The sequence below is a fragment of the Ursus maritimus genome, assembly GCF_017311325.1.
Source record: "Ursus maritimus isolate PB19 chromosome X unlocalized genomic scaffold, ASM1731132v1 scaffold_X1, whole genome shotgun sequence".
Classification (NCBI taxonomy): Eukaryota; Metazoa; Chordata; class Mammalia; order Carnivora; family Ursidae; genus Ursus; species Ursus maritimus.
Window position 1 is genome coordinate 63636975 of NW_024423319.1, and position 25199 is coordinate 63662173.

The 25199-nt window shown below is 36.6% G+C and overlaps 1 protein-coding gene across 7 annotated transcripts in view; it reads left to right on the forward strand.

The window, feature by feature from the left end:
• ATRX (ATRX chromatin remodeler) overlaps positions 1 to 25199 on the forward strand; it is a 345341-nt gene that overhangs the window by 220863 nt on the left and 99279 nt on the right. For all 7 annotated transcript variants that reach the window (XM_040630434.1, XM_040630447.1, XM_040630441.1 and 4 more), the window contains 3 exons: positions 14964 to 15094; positions 15607 to 15695; positions 15826 to 15998. In XM_040630434.1, the coding sequence (XP_040486368.1) occupies positions 14964 to 15094; positions 15607 to 15695; positions 15826 to 15998 (393 nt within the window). The remainder of the gene's footprint in view (positions 1 to 14963; positions 15095 to 15606; positions 15696 to 15825; positions 15999 to 25199) is intronic.

A 25199-nucleotide genomic window follows, 5' to 3' on the forward strand; every position in this document is an offset into this window, starting at 1 on the left:
AGGCCTGTATTGCTGTATTGCTGTATACCTCTCTTTTATGACTGCTTGTACTGCATCCCAAAGGTTTTGGACTGTCATATTTTCATTTTGATTTGCTTCCATGTATTTCTTTATTTCGCTTTTAATTTCCTAGTTAACCCATTGATTCTTTAGTAGCATATTCTTTAACCTCCATGTATTTGTGTTCTTTCCAAATTTTTTCCTGTGATTGACTTCACGTTTCATAGAATTGTGGTGAGAAAATATGTATGGTATGATCTAAATCTTTTGTACTTGTTGAGGCCTGATTTGTGACCCAGTATGTATTCTATTCTGGAGAGTGTTTCATGTTTAAAAGGAATGTGTATTATCCTGCTTTAGGATTAAATGTTCTGAATACATCTGTTAAGTCCATCTGGTCTAGTGTGTCATTCAAAGCCATTGTTTCCTTGTTGATTTTCTGCTTAGATGATTTGTCCATTGCTGTTAGTGGGGTTTTAAACTCCCCTACTATTATTCTTTTGTTATCAATGAGTATCTTTGTGTTTGTTATTGATTTTTATATTTGGGTTCTCCCAAGTCTGCATAAATATTTACAATTGTTATATCTCCTTGTTGGATAGACCTCTTTATCATGATACAGTGCCCTTCTTCATCTCTTATTATAGTCTTTAGTTTAAAATCTAGTTTGTCTTCATTCAAAGAAGAAATAATACCTATTCTCCTGAAGCAGTGTCAAAAAAAAGAAACAGAAGGAAGACTACCAAACTCATTCTATGAGGCCACTATTACCTTGATCCCAAAACCAGGCAAAGACCCCATCAAAAAGGAGAATTACAGACCAATATCCCTGATGAATATGGATGCCCAAATTCTCAACAAGATCCTAGATAATAGGATCCAACAATACATTAAAAGGATTATCCATCATGACCAAATGGGATTCATCCCTGGGATGCAACGGTGGTTCAACATTCGCAAATTGATCAGTGTGATAGATCACATTAATAAGAGAAGAGACAAGAACCATATGATCCTCTCAGTTGATGCAGAAAAATCCTTTGACAAAATACAGCATCCTTTCCTGATTAAAACCCTTCAGAGTATAGGGACAGAGGGTAGATTCCTCAATTTCATAAAAACCATTGATGAAAAGCCTACAGCGAATATCATTCTCAATGGGGAAAAGCTGGAAGCCTTTCCCTTAAGATCAGGAACACGACAAAGATGCCCACTTTTGCCATTATTGTTCAACATAGTACTAGAAGTCCTAGCAACGGCAATCAGACAACAAAAAAGAGTAAAAGGTATTCAAATTGGCAAAGAAGAAGTTAAACTATCTCTCTTCGCAGATGACATGATACTTTATATGGAAAACCCAAAAGACTTCACCCCCAAATTACTAGAACTTATAGAGCAATTCAGTAATGTAGCAGGATACAAAATCAATGGTCCTAAATCAGTTGCATTTCTATACACGAACAATGAGACTGAAGAAAGAGAAATTAGGGAATCGATTCCATTTACAATAGCATGAAAAACCATAGGATACCTCAGAATAAACTTAATCAGAGAGGTAAGGCATCTATACTCTAGAATCTACAGAACACTGATGAAATACATTGAAGAAGACACAAAAAGATGGAAAAATATTCCATGCTCATGGGTTGTAAGAATATACATAGTTAAAATGTCTAATATACCCAGAGCAATCTACGCTTTCAGTGCCATCCCGATCAAAATACCGATGACATTTTTCAAAGAGCTGAAAGAAACAATCCTAAAATTTGTGTGGAACCAGAAAAGACCCTGAATCGCCAAGGAAATGTTGAAAAAGAAAAACAAAGCTGGGGGCATCACGTTGCTGGATTTCAAGCTATACTACAAAGCTGTGATCACAAAGACAGCATGGTACTGGCACAAAAACAGATATATAGACCAACGGAACAGAATAGAGAACCCAGAAATGGACCCTCGGCTCTTTGGGCAACTAATCTTTGATAAAGCAGGAAAAAACATCCAGTGGAAAAAAGACATTCTCTTCAATAAATGGTGCTGGGAAAATTGGACAGCTACATGCAAAAGAATGAAACTTGACCACTCTTCTCACACCATACACAAAGATAAACTCCAAGTGTATGAAAGACCTAGATGTGAGTCAGGAATCCATCAAAATCCTAGAGGCGAACATAGGCAGCAACCTCTTCAACATCGGCCACAGCAACTTTTTTCATGACACATCTCCAAAGGCAAGAGAAACGAAAGCAAAAATGAACTTTTGGCACTTCATCAAGATAAAAAGCTTCTGCACAGCGAAGGAAACAGTCAACAATACTAAGAGCCAACCCACGGAATGGGAGAATATATTTGCAAATGACACTACAGATAAAATGCTGGTACCCAAGGTCTATAAAGACCTTCTCAGACTCAATACGTGAGAAACAAATAATCAAATTAAAAAATGGGCAGAAGGTATGAAGATACTTTTCCGATGAAGACATACAAATGACTTAACAGACACATGAAAAAATGTTCAAAATCATTAGCCATCAGGGAAATTCAAATCAAAACCACATTGAGATACCACCTTATGCCAGTTATCCTGGCAAAAATTGACAAGGCAAGAAACAACAAATGTTGGAGAGGATGTGGAGAAAGGGGAACCCTCTTACACTGTTGGTGGGAATGCAGGTTGGTACAGCCACTTTGGAAAACAGTGTGGAGGTCCCTCAAAAAATAATAGAGCTACCCTATGACCCAGCCATTGCACTGCTGGGTATTTACCCCAGAGATACAGATGTAGTGAAGAGAAGGGCCATATGCACCCCAATGTTCATAGCAGCATTGTCCATGATAGCTAAACTGTGGAAGGAGCCGAGATGCCCTTCAACAGATGAATGGATAAAGAAGATGTGATCCATATATACAATAGAAAATAACTAAGCCATCAGATAGAACGATTACCGAACATTTGCAGCAACATGGACGGGACTGGAGGAGATTTTGCTAAGTGAAATAAGTCAAGCAGAGAAAGACAATTATCCTATGGTTTCACTCATTTATGGAACATAAGGAATAGCAGAGAGATCGGTAGGAGAAGGAAGGGAAGAATGAAGGGAGAGTAAACAGAAGAGGGAAAGAACCATGACAGACTATGGACTCTGAGAAACAAACTGAGGGCTTCAGAGGGGTGGGGGGTGGGGGATTGGGATAGGCTGGTGATGGGTATTAAGGAGGGCACGTATTGCAGGGAGCACTGGGTGTTATATGCAAACAATGAATCATGGAGCACTACATCAGAAACTAATGATGTACTATATGGTGACTAACATAACCTAATAGAAAATTTTTTTATAAATCTGGTTTGTCTTGTGTAAGTATTGCCACTCTGGCTTTCTTTTGACATACATTTGCAAGGTAAATATTTTCTGTTCCCTCACTTTGAATCTACAGGTGTCTTTAGGTCTCAAATTCGTCTCTTGTAGGCAGCGTAGAGATGGATCTTATTTTTTTTAACCATTTTGACAACCTGTGTCTCTTGATTGGAGCAGTTAGGTCATTTACATTCACAGCGATTATTGATAGATATGAATTTAGTGCCATTGTATTAAATGTAACATTGGTGTTTTTGGAGATTTTCTCTGTTCCTTTGTAGTCTTTGTTGCTTTTAGTCTTTCTTTCCCACTCATAGTGTCCCCTTTAATATTTCTCGAAGGGCTAGTGTCCCCTTTAATATTTCTCGAAGGGCTAGTTTAGTGGTCACAAACTCCTTTAGTTTTTGTTTGTCTGGGAAACTCTTTATCTCTCCTTCTATTCTGAATGACAGCCTTGCTGGATCAGTTGTTCCTGGTTGCATATATTTCCTGTTCAGCATGTTGAGTATATCATGCCACAGCCTTCTGGCCTGTGAAGTTTCTGTGGATAGATGTGCTGCTAAACTTATTCGTCCTCCCTTGTACATTAGGGATTTCTTTTTTTTTTTTAAGATTTATTTATTTGAGAGAGAAAGAGCAGAGGTGGGGGAGGTGGAGGGAGAGGTAGAGAAATTCAAGCAGATTCTCTGCTAAAGTGCAGAGGCAGACACGGGGCTTGATCCTTATTGAGATCATGAACTGAACGGAAATGGAGTAGCCACCCAGAGGTCCCAGGGATTTCTTTTCCATTGCTGTTTTTAGGATTCTGTCCGTATCTCTGTTTTTGTTTGTTTGTTTGTTTGTTTTTTGTTTTGTTTTGTTTTGTTTTTTTGTTTTTTGCAAATTTTACTGTGATAGGTCTTCATGTTGGCCTGCTTTTGTTGATTTTGATGGGAGTTCTCTGGGCCTCCTGGATTTGGATGTCTCTTTCCTTCCGCAGATTAGGGAAGCTTTCAGCTATAATTTCCTCATAGAAACCTGCTCCTTTGTCCCTCTCTACTTATGGGACTCCTAGGATATGAATGTTATGCTTTATGGAGTTGCTCATTTCCCTACGTGTACATTCGTGATCTAACATTTTTCTTTCCCTCTTCTTTTCAGCTTCATTATTTTCATAATTTTACCTTCAGTATCAGTAATGGGTTCTTCTTCCATCCTTGTGGTCATTACATCCAGTCAGTTTTGCATCTTCGTTATAGTATTTTTTATTTTGGCTTGACTAGTTTTTAGGTCTTTTATCTCTGTGCTAAGGGACTCCCTGGTGTCTTCTTTGCTTTTCTCAAGTCCAGCTAGTATCCTCATAATTGTTGTTTTAAATTATGGTTCAGGCATATTACTTATATCTGGTTTGATTAGATCTCTGCCTGTGACCTCTTCTTGTTATTTGTTTTGGGATCAATTCCTCCATATTGGTATTTTGTCTGGGTCTCTGTCTTCTGTGTCCTCGGAAAGCCTGTTATGTTTTCTGCTCCTGAGAGTAATGGTTGTATTTAGAGGAGGTCATATACTGTTCAGGGCCTGGTTCTTCAGGAAGTGTTTCTGGTACACTCTGCTGTTGTGTTTTGCTGCTCTTTCTTTCAGGTCAGTCCTCTGCAGAGTTTCGCCTTGCCTACAGTGGGGATTGTTTGCTCCTTTTCTGGTGTGTGGTGAGTTTTAACTAGGTGTTTTTGGTCCACTTCTTAAAACAGGCTAGATCCTGTTTCCCCTAGACCTGAAGCTTTGCAGCTTTCTGTTGCCAGTAGACTTGGTGCATGTGGAGGGCTTATGCTGGTCTTCTGGTGGGAGGGGGGTGGCAACCCTGCTCTGAGTCTTAGGTAGTCTTAGTCTGAGTCTTCCTTGTCCTAGGAAAAAAAATAAATAAAAGCACCTGCAGAGCTCAGGGGGCTAGGGTTTGGTGTAAGCAGCTCAAGCCTCCACTGTGGGGACTGTGTTTCTCACTGCAATCTGTCTATTCTGATGGGCAGGGGTAAAAATGTCAGCCATCTCTCTCATCCCCAGAGAGGGAAGTTTGCACCTCCCAGTGTTCAGAAAGCCCTCACAGAAGAGTGAACAGTCTTCCCTTGTTTGTCCCATGCATTCCTCAGATATATGCCTTCACCCTGTCTCTGTCTGAGCATCTGCCCACCTGGTGGTGCCGTGCTTCTGTGTTTTTTCACAGGCACACAGACTGGGTTTCAAAACTCCAAATTTTAGGTACCCTGTGATGCATGGACCTGCACTGATCCTCTGGGAGGGTCTCACCACACTGTGGCTGGTCGTGGTTTGTCCCAGAAGGGTAGTTACAGGAATGCACAGGGGCTTGGAGTTTTCCATAAAGCGCAAGAAGCTGGCATGCAGGTTAGCTGCCCTCAGCAGATGTCTCTGTTCCTATGCTAAAGAATGGGGCAGCTCAGTGATACCTGCCTGCTCTTTGTTCCCATAAAGGCGGTACCATTTCTCCCAGATGCTCTCCATGAGAGGGAATTGTCTCTCCTAGTGCAACCCAGGGGTTCCTCAGATCATGCTGTCTGCTCCCCGGCCTGTGCCTTCCTTCTTCACAGGAGCACCTGTTCGCTAGTCAGGTTCCATCCTGGCGATGGCATGGACTTCTAAAACTTCAGACTTTATGCTCCACTGCCTGTAAATACTTGTGATAATTCTCCTTTTATTTTCCCCATCAGTGGTTTTGGGAAAGTGTTTTTCTTGTCTCTCTGTCTCTCTGTCTCTATCACTCTTTTCCTGATCTGGGCTTTCTCCCCTCTGCATCACCAGCAGTTCTTTTCTTCTCCAAATCACGTCTCCTCACCTCCTAACTTCCATGTGTGGCTGGCTTCTTTTCTCCCTCTAGTTGTGCAGTTTTTTCTCTCAGTCCTCAGATTGATTTCCTGGGTGAATTTGATATTTATCTAGCTGTGTGCATTGGAGCAGGCAAGCATAGGGACCCTCTATTACTGCCTCTTAACTCTTTCTGAAAAGTACGTTTGTTAAATTATTATCTGATGTCATGAATCTTTCAGCTGTGAAAATGTTTGGGGTTCTACCCAACTAAATGTGATGTTTTATTTTCCTTAAAGTAGCATAACCTGAGTTAATATTCCCTTTGAAAAAAACTGACATAAAAGGTCAAATGGGTTATATTAAAGAGTACTCTATCTTGATTCTCACTACCAGCCATCACAGAATTTCTCCTGAAAAGTCACCCACGTATTTCACTTGAATTTAAAATGTTTGCTGTTTTTCTGTCACACGTTCCAAAATTTCTTTTGTTTCTATATGTGACTCTTTCTAGGTTCTGTTTGGTTTTAAGAAGTTCACTTAAATTTTGCTTTTTATACTAGGAACAGTTTTATGTTAATAGTAATAATTTGTAGTATATTTAATATTTATAGAATTAAGTCATAAGAAATTGAGTTTTCATGAATTTTAAAGAAATCAAAGTCCTCTTAATTTTTCAGTATAATCCTGCAGTATTCCTTTTACCATCATTTATCAGAAGTTTATATTTACATGTAAGCCTCTGCCTTCAGTAAACTCTTCATGTTTTAAAATGTGGATACTTAATTTTTTCAAGTTTTTATTTAAATTCCACTTACCATATAGGGTAATATTATTTTGAATACACTATTGTGTACAATATAGTGATTCAACACTTCCATACAACACTGGAGGTCATCACAAGTGCACTCCTTATTCCCCATAAGCTATTTAACCCATCTCCCCATCTCCCTCCTGCTGGTAATCATCAATTTGTTACTTAATTTTTTAATCAGTAAGCGTTAGCCTGATTTTAAGCATAAGTCATTATTAAAATCCATACAGTGTTTTAAGGCATGCAAAAATGGAGCACATGAAAAGACAACCCACAGAATGGGAGAAAATATTTTGAAATCCTATATCGGAGAAGGGATTGATAACCAGAATACATAAAGAACTCCTACAACTTAATGATAATAAAACAACACAATTGGAAAATGGGTGAAGGACTTCAATAGACATTTCTCCAAAGAATATATACAAATGGCCGATAAGCACATGAAACGATGCTCTACATCATCACTAGTTATTATAGAAATGCCAGTATCAAAACACAAGATAACACTTCATACCTGATAAGATGCGTATTACCAAAAGTATTGTATATTATAAGACAAGAATTGTCGGGGCGCCTGGGTGGCTCAGTCATTAAGCGTCTGCCTTCGGCTCAGGGCATGATCCCAGAGTCCTGGGATCAAGCCCCACATCGGGCTCCCTGCTTCGCTGGGAGCCTGCTTCTTCCTCTCCCACTCCCCCTGCTGTATTCCCTCTTTCGCTGGCTGTCTCTGTCTCTGTCTCTGTCTCTGTCAAATAAGTAAATAAATACATCTTTAAAAAAAAAAAAAGATGTCTTCTATGGTCCTAGTCACTGGTCATGGGCATCTTCAAGGTCATGGATTGGGGACTACTCCTGCCCCAGGACTAGGTGCTGTATCCCCATGAAGATGTTAAAAAAAAAAAAAAAGAATTTTCAAGGAAGTGGAGAAATTATAACCCTGGTGCATTGCTCGTAGCAGTGTAAAATGGTGCAGCTGCTGTGGGAAAAGCAGTATGGCCATTCCTCAAAGAGCTAAAGATAGGATTATTTTGATACTGATTCAGCATATGATCCAGCAATTCTACTTCTAGGTACATACCCCAAGTAATTGAAAGCAGGAACTTAAACAGATACTTGCACACTCATGTTTACACAGCAGCATTATTCATAATAGCCAAAAAGGTGGAAGCAATCCCAATGTCCATTGACTGATGAATAGACAAAAGCAGTATGATATATACACACATGCACGCACACACATACCATGGGATATTATTTAGTCATAAAAAGAAAGGAAATGCTGACACTTTACAATATTAATGAATCCCAAAGCTATCATGATATGTAAAATAAGCCAGAGACAAAATGACGAATACTGTTTCATTCCACTTAGAGGTACCTAGAGTAGTCAGATTCATAGAGGCAGAAAGTAGTAGTTACCAGGTTTGGTGGAGAGGAAAATACAGAGTTATTTTTAATATGTACAGAGTTTGTAGAATTATGAAAAAGTTCTGGGAATGGAGTGTTGATGGTTGCACAACATTGTGATTATACTCGATGCCACTGAATTGTACTCATAAATGGAGAACATTCATATGCATGTGTCCAGGTGCCACCCTTTAGAGATTGATTAAGTGGATCTGGAGTAGGGCTTAGGGACCTGCATTTTTATAAGCCCTACAGGTAATTTTGATGTACCTGCAGCATGAGCACCACTGCTCTAAGTGATGCTCAACATAATTCGAAATGTAAATCAAAACCACAGTGGGATACCTTTTATTAATCACTAGGATGGCTATAATAATCCAAGAAATAGAAAAATAACAAGTGGTGAGGATGTGGAGGAATTGGAACCCTGTGTTTTGCTGGTTTCAAATGTCAAATGGTGTAGCTTATGTGGAGCACAATTTGGCAATCAAATGTTCAGTGTAGAGTTACCATATAACCCTGCAATTATACTTCTGGGTGTATACTCAGTAGAAAGGAAAACACTTGTACATACAAAGATTTATTCACCAATGTTCATAGCATTGTTGTTCATAATAGTTAAAAGCTAGAAACAACCTATATGCCCATGAACTGGTAAAGGGTTAAACAGATTTGATATTTGCATATCATAGAACATTATTCAGCAATGAAAAGGAGGAAAATGCTGATACATGCTACAACACAGATCAACCTTGAAAACATATGCTGAGTGAAAGAAGCCAGTCACAAATGACCAGATGTTGTATGATTCCATTTATATGAAATGTCCAGAGTAGGCAAATCTGTAGAGACAAAGTAGATCAGTAGTTTCCTAGGGGTGTAGGAGAAATAAAGAAATTGAAAAAGCTCGTGGGGTGCCTGGGTGGCACAGCGGTTGGGCGTCTGCCTTCGGCTCGGGGCGTGATCCCGGCGTTCTGGGATCGAGTCCCGCATCGGACTCCTCCGTTGTGAGCCTGCTTCTTCCTCTCCCACTCCCCCTGCTTGTGTTCCCTCTCTCGCTGGCTGTCTCTATCTCTGTCAAATAAATAAATAAAATCTTTAAAAAATAATTGAGGGATGATTGCTTAGGGGTATAGGGTTTCTTTTGGGGGTGATGAAAATGTTTTAAAAACTGGATTTTGGTGATAGTTGCGCAGCTCTGTGAATACACAAGTGAATTGTAAATGGTAAATTGTGAACTATAGCTGAATGAAACGTAAAAAAACCTGAGTTGCTTACTTTTTTATCCACATAAGTTTTATTTAGTTATCTTCCAGCTAATTGGTCATTCTTTATGACTTCCTGTGTCTTCCATGTACTTTCAAGATTATCTTTAACATTTCTTTAAACATAGTAAACAGTTATATGATTATTCTAGTTTCTGAAAACCTTATAGATTTCTTTCATCTCTCTAATTTCTGTCAGTTTTTCAGGCATGCTGCCTCCTTTCCATGTATGTTTAAGTACTTTTGGCCACAAGTTCCTAATACCCCTTAGAGTATTAATATGTGGTAATTCTTTGAGGCCTTGGATAATGTTTGGTTACTCCAGAAAGGATTTGCTGCTGTTTCTGCTAGGGGTCTGGGGATATATTTGTCTCAGATCCCTTGAAGAAGGTATAACTACAATATTTAGATTTAGACTTGAACAGATAATAGCATATGTTTAGATTATCAAAACTAAGCCATCGCTTAAAGCCAGCTTTATAGGATCTGCATTAATGTATTGAGGCAGTGAAATAACTGATTTCATTGAGATACTCTTTTTCACTTACTGTTCGTTATATGTAGAATTCTTCTGGGCACCTCTTGGTAGTTTAAAAGTGGCCTTTGAGTCCTACAAGTTAACTGAAGGAGCACTGGAAGAAAGGAAATCAGATTTCTGAAATAGTACAAAGGAATTATTTGATTAGTAAGGATTTTGTGATAAAACAGTGTGGAAATCTTAGAAAGTGTTTCCAAATTCTTAGTGGCCAAACCACTCCCAAGGTTCTTTAGATCAACCCTTTTTAATCATTTATGTGCAAAATTCTTTGAAATTATTTTCAAGAGTTGGGGAAACTCTATAAACTTTATTGATATAGCCCATGGTATTTTATTGTGTTCATCTCCAATTCCCTGTTTATTATAGCTGTATTGATCATCAGAACACTCCAGTGAGACTGGCTTATTTTAATAGTATAATTGTAATTTGTAAGGGGTCAAAAGGGAAATTGAATATAAAAAGCTTTTAGTCTTTATTTTTGGAAAGTTTGCTTTAGCTCTACTGTCTTCATCTTGAATAACTGTGAAGGGTACTTAAGGCAGTGTGGTAGGCTGAATGATGGCCACCTGGAAATGTCAGATCTTACCTAGGTCCTGGAACCTGTGTTACCTTACAAGAAAAGGGGGTTTTTTAGAGGTGATTAAACTAAGGATCTTGAGATGAGGAGATTGTCCTGGATTGTCCAGATGGCTCCTAATTCCAGTTGCAGATATCTTTGCAGGAGAGAGGCAGAAGGAGATTTGATATACACAGAAGAGGAGGAATTGTGACCACAGAGACAAAGATCGATGTGACTGCGAGTCAGGGAATGCCAGCAGCCACCATGTGCCTGAGGAGGCAAGGAATAAATTCTCTCCTGGAGCTTCCAGAGGGAATGTGGGTGGCCCTGTGGACACTGATTTTGGCTCAGTAGGACAGATTTTGGACTTCTGATCTCCCAAGCTGTGAAGGAGTATATTTCTGTGGTCTTAAGATTTTGGGTTTGTGGTGATTTGCTATGGCAGCCCTAGCAAACTAATTGAAGCAGTGAGTTTTCCCAACCATTCTTTTTATGACTTGTACTCTAGCACAACAAGCATCTGAGAACCTTCTTAGAAAGTTTAGATTTCTGTGCCTCATCACACATCTAGGAAATCAGAATTTATATTAATGGAATCCAAGGATGTGTATAACACATTGCCCAGGTGATTCTGATGTGTGCCAAGTTTGACAAACATTTCACTAGGATGCTGTATTGATTTCCTCTTGCTGCTGTAGAAAATTACCACAAATTTGATGGTTTAGAACAACACAAGTTTATTTTCTCATGGATCTGGGGGTTGAAGGTCCAAGGTTAGTGTTACTGGGCTAAAGTCAGCAAGGCTGGTTCCTTCTGGCTGCCCTACGGAGGGAAAATATTTCCTTGTCTTTTTTAACTTCTGGTGGCTGTCTGTATTCTCCATATTCCAAGTATATCAGTCTAATCTGTGCATATGTCATCACATCACCTTCTCCAACTCTCACTTCTGGATCCCTCTTATAGGGACTGTTGTGGTTGCATTGGATCCTCCTGGATAAACTAGGATGGTCTTCTTCAATATCAGGTCCTTATCTTGATTGCATCTGCACATTTTCTTTTTCCATATAGACTAACTCATGGGTGGATTGGAATGTAGATACATTTGGGAGACCATTATTCAGTTTACCACAGACCCCATGATAACATTTCATGTAAAAACTGCAGGTGTAAATAAGGTTCAATAACAGATTGTCATGATTAATTAATCATGTATTCACCTAACCATTTTTGGTATATTTTCTAAATAAAGTGATTTGGAGTCAAAAACATTTTTTAAAAAAGATAGAATGATTCAATACTAATTGCCAATGCTCTTTTGAGTAGAGAACATTTTTCTGTGGATATGAATTTGGCTACGTTATTAACATATCCTTTTTATGTGGTTCCATTTCCCACAGAGAATATCAACTCTAATATAAATCGGTGTAGGTAGGAGAAACTGTTTTTTCTCTTCTTAGGTAGAATTTTTTTCCCTTTAAAAATGTCCTCCATTTTCCTATCTTAGCTAGTTAGGCCTTAAAGTCTTATGAAGTTTTTCTATAATGGAAGTTATTTATGATATGTACAAAAGTAGTTTTTGCCCCCACAAATCAAGAATTGGCTTTTAAGTCTTTATTGGAGTATAAAATGGTAAAGTTTATATTACCTTTTAAAAAAAATCTCTCTTTACATTAATTTTTTTAAGAGAGAGAATGTGAGTGGGGGTTGAGGGACGCCAGAGGGAGAGGCAGAGAGAATCTTAAGCAGACTCTATGCTCAGGATGGAGCCTGATGCAGGGCTTGATCCATGGCCCTGAGATCATGACCTGAGCTGAAATCAAGAGTCAGACACTTAACCAACTGAATCATCCAGGTGCCCTTCCTTTACATTAATTTTTAAAACTCATAAGGTGTTCAGTGATAGAACAACTGGGTAGAAGATCAACAAGGAAGTAGAAGACTTGGAAAACACTATAAACCAACCAGACTTAACAGACCTCTCAAAGAACACTCTATTGAGCTCCCGCAGAATACATATTCCTCTCAAGTGCATGTGGAATATTCTCCAAGATAGACCATAATTTTGATTATAAAACAAGTTTCAATTAACATAGAAGGATAAAATCACACAAAATGTTTTCTTTAACCACATCGGAATGAAATTACAAACCAGTAACAGAAGGAAAGTTAGAACATTCACAAATGTATATAAATAACAGACTCCCAAATAGCCAGTAGATAAAAAGAAGAAATTACAAGGAAAATGAAAAAATATTTAGACATGGATGAAAACAAAAGCACAAGGTACTAACATATGGGATGCAGGTAAAGCATGCTTAAAGAGGGAAAATTATAACTGTAAATGCCTAAATTTAAAAAGAAGAAAGAATAAAGACTAGAGTAGAAATGAATATAAAGGAGGAAAAAACACAGAAAATCATTGAAACCAAAATTTGCTTCTCTGAAAAGATCAACATAATTGATACCTATTTAGCCGTACTTGCATGGTAATAGAGGAGACACAACTAAAATCAGGACTGTGAAAGAACATCACTACTGATATTGTAGAAATAAAAAGTTATAAAGGAATGCTATGAGCAGTTGTATATCAAGAAATTAGATTCCTCATTTTCACAACAATGATTTCTATTATACACAGTGGAAATACCTTTTATAAGGCAAAATAATCACTACCAGATTTTCATGCATTTTTCTTAGTGTTTCATATTAAATTTTCTCTTGCCATGAGTGGAGGCAAGACTTATTGGTAAATTTACATCTTTTAAAACTGTGGACAGAAAAATATGTTATTGCTTAAATGCTGCTTTTTTTGTTTAATCAGCTTTGTTTTGCATCTTACTCCTTTGATAAGTGTCATATAAAGGAAGTGAGTGTTTCATTTTCATTTTGCTTTTATAGAAAAAATGTAATTTTATTGAAATTACTTTGGGCAGAAGAAATTTAATGTTTTCAACATGAAAAACAATTTTCAGGACTACATTTTTTTGCATAAGAGTAGTTGGAAAGTTTCTAAAAGATTGGATACAGAGAGACTTTATTTAAAACAAGAGCTTTTAAGTTTTCATTTAAATTCCAGTTAGTTAGGGGCGCCTAGGTGGCCCAGTTGGTTAAGTGTCCAAGTCTTGGTTTTGGCCCAAGGTCATGATTTCAAGCCCCACCTTGGGTTCCTTGCTCAGTGCAGAGGCTGCTTAAGATTCTGCTCTTTTTCCCCAATAAAATAAAATTTAAAATTCCAGTTAACATACAATGTAAATTTAGTTTCAGGTGTACAATATAATGATTCAACACTTCCATACATCACACTGTGCTCATCATGGCAAGTGCACTCCTTAATTCCCATCACCTCTTTAACCCATCCCCTCACCTGCCTCCCCTCTGCAGTTTTAAAAGAGGAGTGTGTAATCCAGGATCCACAGATGAATTTTGGGGGGTATGTGAACCTGAATAAGAAAAAAATCACATTAATTTTTACTAACCGCCAATGAATTTTTTAAAATTAGCATTTTTTCCAATTATAATGAGGGCAATAAACCATAGTATTAATGATAACTGTGACTGTTACCAGTAGAAATCAAGTATTTATTTATTTATTTTTATTATGTTAGTCACCATACAGTACATCATTAGTTTTTGATGTAGTGTTCCATGATTCATTGTTTGCGTATAACACCCAGTGCTCCATACAATACCTGCCCTTTATTTCTATTGTTGTTACTGACATCTCAAAATTATTTACCTTTATCAGGACTTCAGAATCTCAGATAATTCTTAGACTTGCTGCTATATTTTGTTATTTAATGCATTAACAAAGAACACATATTACTGTTCACAAATATGTTTAATATTTTGATAATTTATATATAATGGGTTTCTTTTGTTTTCCTATTTTATGTGTTTCAAAACATTATTCAAAGAAAGATTTCTGTAAACTTCTCTATACTGCCAAAAGAGTCCACAGCACAGATAAAGTTAAAATCCCTAATTTAGAAGCATGTTGGTTGACAAAGAGAATTCTTTCTTTTCTAAGTTTTTATTTAAATTCCAGTTAGTTAACATACAGTGTCATTAGTTTTAGTTGTACAGTTTGGTGATTCAGTACTTCATACAACACCTGGTGCTCATCACAAGTGCACTCCTTAATTCCCATCACCTATTTAACCCATCCCTCCACCCACCTCCCCTGACATAGAGAATTCTTATGTCTTAACATTAACTACTTTTTTTTGATCAGGTGTAGGTAATAGCAGTGAAGGTGGAAGAGGAAAGGCAGGTGCAAAACTTTTCCAAGATTTTCAGATGTTAAGTAGAATCTGGACTCACCCTTGGTGTTTGCAGCTGGACTACATTAGCAAAGAAAATAAGGTAAATCAGGTACCTAAAATCGATTAAGACATATCTGTTGGAAGCAGAATAACTTTAGGAATAAGGTTGATCTATATAGACTTACTGCATATTGGAATTTTCCTTTGCTTTGAAGTACAGTAATTCAGTCTATTTTATTTCTAGTTAATTTCTGTATGTTAGAATGCAGTATGATTATGGAAGGAGTATTAAACGTTATTCTTAACATCTGTATAACCATGGTAGAATGATAAAAATTTAAAAAGTAACAGTGGGTCATTAGTATTAACTAAACAGTAGACTTAATTGGATTTCATCAGTTTTTGTACTTATGTCCTTTTTCTTCTCCATGATTCAATCCAAGATTTCACATTGCATTTGTAATCATATATGTGATGTCTCCTTTCTTTTTTCTAATCAGTTCTTTCTTATCCCATGACATTTAACTTATCCTCAGGTAAAGTAAACATCATTATAATTTCCAATATAAGTTGAAATAAACTATTAAAACATTCATCTTTGTTTTCTTCTAGGGATACTTTGATGAAGACAGTATGGATGAATTTATAGCTTCAGATTCCGATGAAACCTCCATGAGTTTAAGCTCCGATGATTATACAAAGTAAATGGAATTATTTTTGTGTCCTGTGTTGACACATTTAAAATACCTAATTGCTGATTGTTCTCTCATAATTGACATTTGTATCTTTACTGTGTGCTTTCCTAACAGTTTGAATTTGTTCCTTTTATAGAAAGAAGAAAACAAAGGGGAAAAAAGGGAAAAAAGATAGTAGCTCAAGTGGAAGTGGCAGTGACAATGATGTTGAAGTGATTAAAGTCTGGAATTCAAGATCTCGAGGAGGTGGTGAAGGAAATGTGGATGAAACAGGAAGCAATCCCTCAGTTTCATTAAAGCTGGAAGAAAGTGAGTCTACTGAATGTTGCCTTTATAATGGAACATTGATTTAGAAATTATCATGTCCATGCTTTTTTTCAGTTATTCATTTGTCCTTACTATTTCACACAAAGGAATATCTTTCCTAGATGCTTTTAGTAGCATCTAGGATAATCAGGTCACATAATAACAAATATCTGGTGAATGTTTAATTACAAGCAAGCCGTTATGCTGTCTCTGATATTTAAGAGAAAAAGAAGAAAGAAAAAAGAAAAATTAATGTTCATTTACATGTATATAAACTAAATGCTGTATTTCCACTACATGTATTAGCTAACTTAATTCTTACATAGACTTACAATGCTCTTGATATCTTTATTTTTATAAATGATTTGTAGAAGTGGGTTGAGTAATATTCCATTTTACACACACACACACACACACACACACCACGTCTTCTTTATCCATTCTTATGTCAGTGGACTTCTGGGATTTCCCCACAGTATGGCTATTGTTGATAGTGCTGCTATAAGCATCAGGGTACATGTATCCCTTCAAATATGTATTTTTGTATCTTTTGGGTAAATACCTATTAGTGCAATTGCTGGATCATAGGGTAGTTCTGTTTTAACATTTTAAGGAACCTCATACTGTTCTCCAGAGTGCCTGCAGCATTCCCACCAACAGTATAAGAGGGTTCCCCTTTCTCTGTACCCTCACCAATACCTTTTGTTTCTTCTGTTGCTAATTTTAGCCATCCTGACAAGTATGAGATGGTATCTCATCATGGTTTTGATTTGTATTTCCCTGCTGATGAGTGATGTTGAGCATTTTTTCATTTGTTAGCCGTCTGTATGTCTTTTTTGGAAAAGTGTCTATTAATGCCTTCTGCCCATTTATTAACTGGATTATTTTTTGGGGGGTGTTGAGTTTGATAAGTTCTTTGTAGATTTTGTATACTAACCCTTTATCAGATATGTTTTTTGCAGATATCTTCTCCCATTCTGTAGGCTGCCTTATAGTTTTGTTGATTGTTTCCTTCACTTTGCGGAAGCTTTTTACCTTGATGAAGTCCCAGTAGTTCATTTTTGCGTTTGTTTTCCTTGCCTTTGGTGATGTGTCTAGTAAGAAGTTGCTATGGCTGAGGTCAGTGAGGTTTCTGCCTGTGTTCTCCTCTATCACCTCTCTTCTCTTTCTCTCCTTTTCTTGTGCATGAGTGTACACAAAAGTGAAAGTGAATTTTCTATCAGCTGAAGTTGTCTTGACCCGTATCTACATTTGAAGGATTAGTGTTGAGGCTCCTTATACTCTTGGTGCAGCCTGACTGGGTGTCTAGGAACTCCAACATTGAGACAAATGTCTGAATATTTTAAATATAAAATATCTAAAGACAGAACAGTGTAAATAGCTCTAAATATTTGTCATCTGAGAGTCATATAGCAAAGGAATTGACTGGTGAAGAAAAGAGAGATATGGAGGCCAGCTTCGTGAATGACCCTGGATTCAAAGAAGCTTGGCTGGTTTTAGGCCTGCACCTGAACTAATTTCTGTTTTCAAGAGAACAGGTGACAGAAAGTATACTTGGAAGAAAAATAGCTGAGAACTTCCTTACTCTGGGGAGGGAAACACACATCCAGATCCAGGTGGCACAGAAAACTGCCATCAAAATCAACAAAAACAGACCAACACCAAGATATTTTCTAATTAAATTTGTAAAATATAGTGATAAAGAAAAATATCTTTAAAAAAAGCAGGACGAAAGAAGTCCTTAACTTAAAAGGGATAACCCATAAGGCTAGCTGGAGATTTCGCAACAGAAATGTGGCAAGCCAGAAGAGAGTGGCACAATATATTCAAAGTGCTGAAAGGGAAAAATATGCAACCAAGAATACTTTACCAACAAAGCTGTGATTCAGAATAAATAGAAGGAGAGATAAAGAGTTTCCCAGACAGACAGAAACTAAAGGAGTTCATGACCACTAAACTAGCCCTGCAAGAAATATTAAAGGGGACTCTTTAAGTGGGAAAGAAAGACCAGAAGCGACAAAGTCCAGAAAGGAACAGAAAAAATCTCCAGAAACAACAACAAAACAAGTAATACAATGGCACTAAATACGTATCTATCAATAATCATTCTGAATGTAAATGGACTAAAATGCTCTAGTCAGAATGGATACAAAAACAAGACCCATCTATATGATGACTACAAGAGAACCATTTTAGACCTAAAGACACCTTCAGATTGAAAGTGAGGTGATGGAGAAACATTTATCTCACAAATGGATGTCAAAAGAAAGTCAGAGTAGCCATACTTATATCAGACAAACTAGGTTTTAACCAAAGACTGTAATAGGAGATGAAGAAGCTCACTATATCGTAATAAAGGGGTCTATCCAACAAGAAGATCTAAGAATTGTAAATATTTATGCCCCCAACTTGGAAGAACCCAAATATATAAAACTATTAATAACAAATGTAAAGGAATTCATTGATAGTAATACAATAATAGTAGGTGACATTAAACCCCACTTACATCAATGGACAGATCATCTAAGTAGAAAATCAACAAGGAAACAATGGCTTTGAATGGCACACTGTACTAGATGTACTTAACAGATATATTCAGAACATTTCATTCTAACAGAGTAGAATACACATTCCTTTCTAGTGCACATGGAATTTTCTCCAGAAGAGGTCACATTCTAGGTCACAAATCAGGCCTCCACAAGTACGTAGATTGAGATCACACCATACATATTTTCTGACCACAATGCTATGAAACTTGAAGTCAAACACAAGAAAAAATTTGGGAAGAACACAAATACATGGAGGTTAAAGAACATGCTACTAAAGAATGAATGGATTGACCAGTCAATTAAGAAATACATGGAAACAGATGAAAATGAAAACATGACTGTTCAGAAATTTTAGGATGCAGCAAAGGTGGTGCTAAGAGGGAGTATATAGCAATACAGGCCTTTCTCAAGAACCAAGAAAAATCTCAAAAACACACAAACCTACCCTTACACCTAAAGGAGCTAGAAAAAGAACAACAAATGGGGAGAAGAAGGGAAGTAATAAAGATTAGAGCAAATAAATGAAATACAAACTGAAAAAAACATTAGAACAGATCAATGAAACCAAGAGCTGGTTCTTTGAAAAAAAATTAATAAAATTGATAAATCCCTAGCCAGACTTATCAAAAAGAAAAGAGAAAGGACCCAAATAAATAGATTTCACTAACGAGAGAGGAGAGATCACAACAAAGACAACAGATATACAAAGAAGACAATATTATGAAAAACTGTATGCCAACAAATTGGACAACTAGAAGAAATGGATACATTCTTAGAAGCATATAAAATACCAAAACTGAAACAGGAGCAAATAGAAAATTGGAACAGATTGATAACTTGCAATGAAATTGAACCAGAAATCAAAAAACGTCCAACAAACAGAAGTCCAGGAACAAATGGCTTCCCAGGGGAATTCTACCAAACATTTACAGAAGAGCTAATATCTATTCCTCTCAGACTATTCCAAAATATAGAAAAGGAAGGAAAACTTCCCAATTCATTTTATGAGGACAGCATTACCCTGATAGCAAAACCAGATAAAAAGTCCCCTAAAAAAGAGAACTATAAGCTAATAATATAGATGCACATAGATGCAAAATTCTCAGTAAAATTCTAGCAAATGAAACTCAACAATACGTTTTATAAAATCATTCACAGTGATCATGTGAGACTTATTACTGGGTTGCAAGGGTGGTTCAGCATTCACAGATCAATCAGCGTGATATACTACATTAATAAAAGAAAGGATAAGAACCATAAAATCATTTCAGTAGATGCAGAAAAACTTTTATATAGTACAGCATCCATTCATGATAAAAACCCTCAACAATGTAGGTTTAGAGGGAGCATACCTCATCATCATAAAGGCCATATATGAAAAACCCACAGCTAATATCATGCCCAGTTGGGGAAACTTGGAAGCTTTTTCTCTGTGGTCAGTAGCAAGACAGGGATGTCTATTCTCACCACTGTTGTTTAACATAGTGCTGGAAGTCCTACTCACAGCAGTCAGACAACAAAAAGAAAGAAAAGACATCCAGACTGGCAAGGAAGAAGTAAAACTTTCACTATTTGCAGATGACAAGATAATCTATATAGAAAACCCAAAAGACTCCACCAAAAAAGCTGCTAGAACTGATACATGAATTCAGTAAAAAGGCAGGATACAAAATGAATGTAGAGAAATCTTTTGGATTTCTATACACCAATAATGAAGCAGTATAAACAGGAATTAAGGAATCAGTCTCATTTACAATTTTACCAAAAGTAAGAAGATAGGTAGGAATAAACTCAGCCAAGAAGGTGAAAGACCTGTACACTGGAAAGAATAAAACACTGATGAAAGAAATTGAAGAGGACACAAAGAAACAGAAAGACATTCCATGCTCATGGATTGGAGGAACAAACATTGTCAAAATGTCTACGCTATCTAAAGCAATCTACATATTTAATGCTATCCCTATCAAAATACCAAGAGCATTTTTCACAGAGCTAGAACAAACAATCCTAAGATTTGTATGGAACCACCAAATAACCTCAAGTAGCCAAGCAACCTTGAAAAAGAAACAAAAGGTGGAGGCATCACAATTTCTGTCTTCAAGGTATATTATACAGCTGTATTAATCAAAATAGTATGGTGTGGTACAAAAATACTCACATAGATTAATGGAACAGAATCAAAAACCCAGAAATGAACCTACAATCCTATGGACAGTTAGTCTTTGACAAAGCAGGAAAGAATATCTAATGGGAGAAATAATGTTTCTTCAACAAATGGTGTTGTGAAAACTGGACAGCAACATGCAAAAGAATGAAATAGGACCACTTTATTACACCATACACAAATAAAAATTCAGAATGAATGAAAGACATAACTGTGAGAACTGAAACCATAAAAATCCTAGAAAAGAACACAGGCAGTAATATCTCTGACATCGGCTGTAGCAAGTTGTTTCTAGATGTCTCCTGAGGCAAGGGAAGTAAAAGCAAAAATAAACCATTGGGACTTCCATCTGCACAGTGAAGGTAACAACCAACAAAACTAAAAGGCGGCCTTTGGAATGGGAGAAGATATTTGCAGATTACATATCTGATAAAGGGTTAGTATCTGGAATATATAAAGAACCTCTAAACCTCAACACCCCAAAAATGAACAATCAAAGTAAAAATGCACAACCAACATGAATAGACATTTTTCCAAAGGAGACATACAGATGGCCAACAGAGGCCATTTATCAGGGAAATGGAAGTCAAAACTACAATGAGATACCACCTCACACCTGTCACAATGGCTAAAATGATCAACAATACAAACAACAGACGCTGATGAGAATATGGAAAAAAAGGAACACTTTTGTGGTGTTGGTGGGAATGCAAACTGGTGCAGCCACTCTGGAAAACAGTATGAAGATTCCTCAGAAAGTTAAAAATAGAACTACTCTATGATCCTGTAATTGCACTACTGGGTTTTTACCCATAAAAGACAAATTAATTCAAAAGGATATATGCACCCCCATGTGTACAACAGCAATTATCAGTAATAGCTAAGTTATGGAACAAGCCCTCCTGTCCATCTATGGACAAATGGATAAAGAAGAGGTGGTATATAATTACAATGGAATATTACTCAACCATCAAAAAGAATGAAATCTTGACTTTTGAAATGACATGGATAGAACTAGAGAATACTATACTAAGCAAAATAAGTCAGTCTAAGAATGATAAATACCCTATGATTTCACTTATATGTGGAATTTAAGAAACAGATTGTAACAGTAAAGGGACAAAAAGGGAGAGGCAAACCAGGAAACAGACTCTTAACTGTAGAGAACAAAGTGATGGTTATCAGAGGGGCAATGGATGGGGGAATGGGTTAAATAGGTGATGGGGATTGAGGAGAACACTTATGATGAGCACTGGGTGTTGTATGAAAGTGTTGAATCACTATATTGTACACCTGAAAGTGATACTACACTAATTAAAATAAAAACTTCAAAAAATAAAATAGAAAACATTTCTTTCTTTACTACCTTATTGGAATAGGCAGATAGCAGCCTAACCACAGACCTTGGCTTACTTCTCTTAGAAATCAGGGGGATAGTAAAAATTAAACTACCAAATTTTCTTCCTTGTTCTTCTCTGCTGTTGTCCCATAAAGGCAATTTATTATCAGTGTTAATCTTCCAATTAGATTTAAAGAGTACTTTTCTAAGAATAGTAAAGGAGTGATTCTAGTTTAAGTTAATAGGAAGCTTCTGTTATCTCCATCCCTGCTCTCCCAGTCTGACTTTTCACTTAAATTTCTCCTCAGTCATCTCTGAACTGAAAATAGAAATAGCTTAAAATTTATGTGTTCCTGGGAATGGTTTTCTTTTTAAAATATTCTTGTTGAAATTTTTTTTTTGTAAGTTTTGATTAGGAGAACAGGGAGAGTAGACTAACTGGTATGTCAGATTTTGCTGTAAATGGGTTAAATAAAAGTGCTCTGAGGTCTTGATCCCTTTGTCACTTAGAAGTACAAGTGGGGTCTGAGGTAGCTGGGTTACCTTCAGAAATGACTAGCCTCTTCCATTTTCTCCTGGTATGTTTATGTAAGCATTATTGTTTTTCACATATGTCATAAGGTGAAAATGTTTGGAAAGAATTGGGGCAGAGAGCTGGTGGCTGCATGTTGTGAACTTAAAAGCAGATAGGGAAGGCTGTGGGTTCCAAATGACAAAGTTTTAGGTGTGTGCAGTCAAACAGAAATCATTCATATATAGATGTATTTTATATTTTCTTCAGCTGCATACATGTATAGCCTGTCAGAAATATTTTCCACAACAAATGATGATAAAAATCTATTTTTGTCTTTTAGATCTAGATTAACTCTAAATAAGGCTGAGTAGATCATAGTATGTGGACATATGTAGCTGGTACTGTGTACCTTTTTTAAAACATAATTATTTTCTTATAGGAAATATAAGAAAACCTGAATAAAAAGGATTAAAGGGCCAAAATGTTGTATTTAGAATTTGAAATAGATACTAAATAAGTAGATGGCTATAATTGAGTTTTAATAATATTTTCACTGCATATTTCATTTTTACTTCAGAGTTGCTATTTAATTCTTTTTACAGTAGCTTTCTCAATGTTTACAGAAGCAACATCTTGAATAAATATTTTAAGTTAACCTTAACAGTATCCATATTTCTGTGTTTTAGTATTTTATTAGGACAGTTTTTATTTATTTATTTATTTATTTAAAATATTTTTTATTATAATATTTTTTTATTATATTATGTTAGTCACCATACAAGTGCAATTGCTGTAAATTGAATACTTTGAAGGAGTTTATATACTCATTTCCTCATTTAATAAAACTGTCCTCCAGGACAGTAAATACTAGGTATTTACCCCAAAGATACAAATATAGTGATCTGAAAGGGCACCTGCATCCCAATGTTTATAGCAGCAATGTCCACAATAGCCAAACTATGGAAAGAGCCCAGATGTCCATGGACAGGTGAATGTATAAAGAAAATGTGGTGTGTGTGTGTGTGTGTGTGTGCGCACACACACACACAATGGAATACTACTCAGCCATCAAAAAAAGAAATCTTGCCATGTGCAACGACATGGATGGAACTAGAAGGTATTATGCTAAGAGAAACAAGTCAACCAGAGAAAGACAATTATCATATGATCTCACTCATATGTGGAATTTAAGATTGAAACCGAGGATCATAGGGGAAGGGGAGGGAAAAATAAAGCAAGACAAAATCAGAGAGGGAGAGAAACCATAAGAGACTTTTAATCATAGGAAACAAACTGAGAATTGCTGAGGGAGGGGGGTTAGGGGATGGGGTAACTGGGTGATGGACATTGAGGAGGGCACGTGATGTAATGAGCACTGGGTATTGTATAAGATTGATGAATCACTGAACTCTGCCCCTGAAACTAATAATATACTGTATGTTAATTGAATTTATTTTTTTATTTTTTTTAAAGATTTTATTTATTTATTCGACAGAGATAGAGACAGCCAGCAGAGAGGGACGCAAGCAGGGGGAGTGGGAGAGGAAGAAGCAGGCTCATAGCGGAAGAGCCTGATGTGGGGCTCAATCCCATAATGCCGGGACCACGCCCTGAGCCGAGGGCAGACACTCAAACACGCCATCCAGGAGCCCCACTAAATTAACAAAACAAAGTATTTATTAGTTTGCTGTTTTAGATTAAGCATTATTGAGCATTTACACTTTAAAATGTATGTAATTTATTATATGGACATAATCTTTGACAGAATCCTTGTACATGATATAGGACCATAATATTAGCACAATATACTACATTTATTCATTCAACAAATATTTATTTGAGTGCTTAATATGGTCTAGGCACTGCTGTAGAAGCTTGGATTATATCAGTCAACAAAGTGCACTCCTGGAGCTTAACATTCTACTACTAGTACTATATATATATACATAATACTTTAATGATATGGCTACTTTTCTTTATAAAACTACAGTGTATCCTGATGCAAATATGGTAGTTAAATACATATTTAGAAAAATAGTAGGCGCCTGGTGGCGCAGTCATTAAACATCTGCCTCGGCTCAGGGCGTGATCCCGCAGCTCTGGGATCGAGCCACATCAGGCCCTCTGCGAGCCGCTTCTTCCCTCCACCTCCTGCTTGTTCCTGCTCTCGCTGGCCATCTCTGTGTGTCAAATAAATAAATAAAATCTTAAAAAAAAAAACAACAAAAAACACCTTCAGTTTCCAGATGAGACGCACTCCTTAAAAAAAAAAAAAGAAAAATGTGCTTCAAGAAATTAGGGGTAAAGTTGTTGCTTTTTATTTGTTTGTATTTCTTTTGTGCCTTACCTTGTAAGAATTCTATGATATCCAGAGTAGATATTAAGGAGTGGCTTTAATTGATTAATTTACTGTTTTTTGTCATGTATATAAGGACAGTTATAACAGAAGTAATAGTTAATCCATGTAGATGTTGAAGTAAGAATATTCAACATGAAACCTGTTTGTAAGTTTTAATTACATATTCAGGATATTTATTAGCTCGAGTAGCCCTTATTTCTCTGGTACAGTTTTTATTTTTTTATTTTTTTAAAGATTTTATTTATTTATTTGACAGAGAGAGACAGCCAGCGAGAGAGG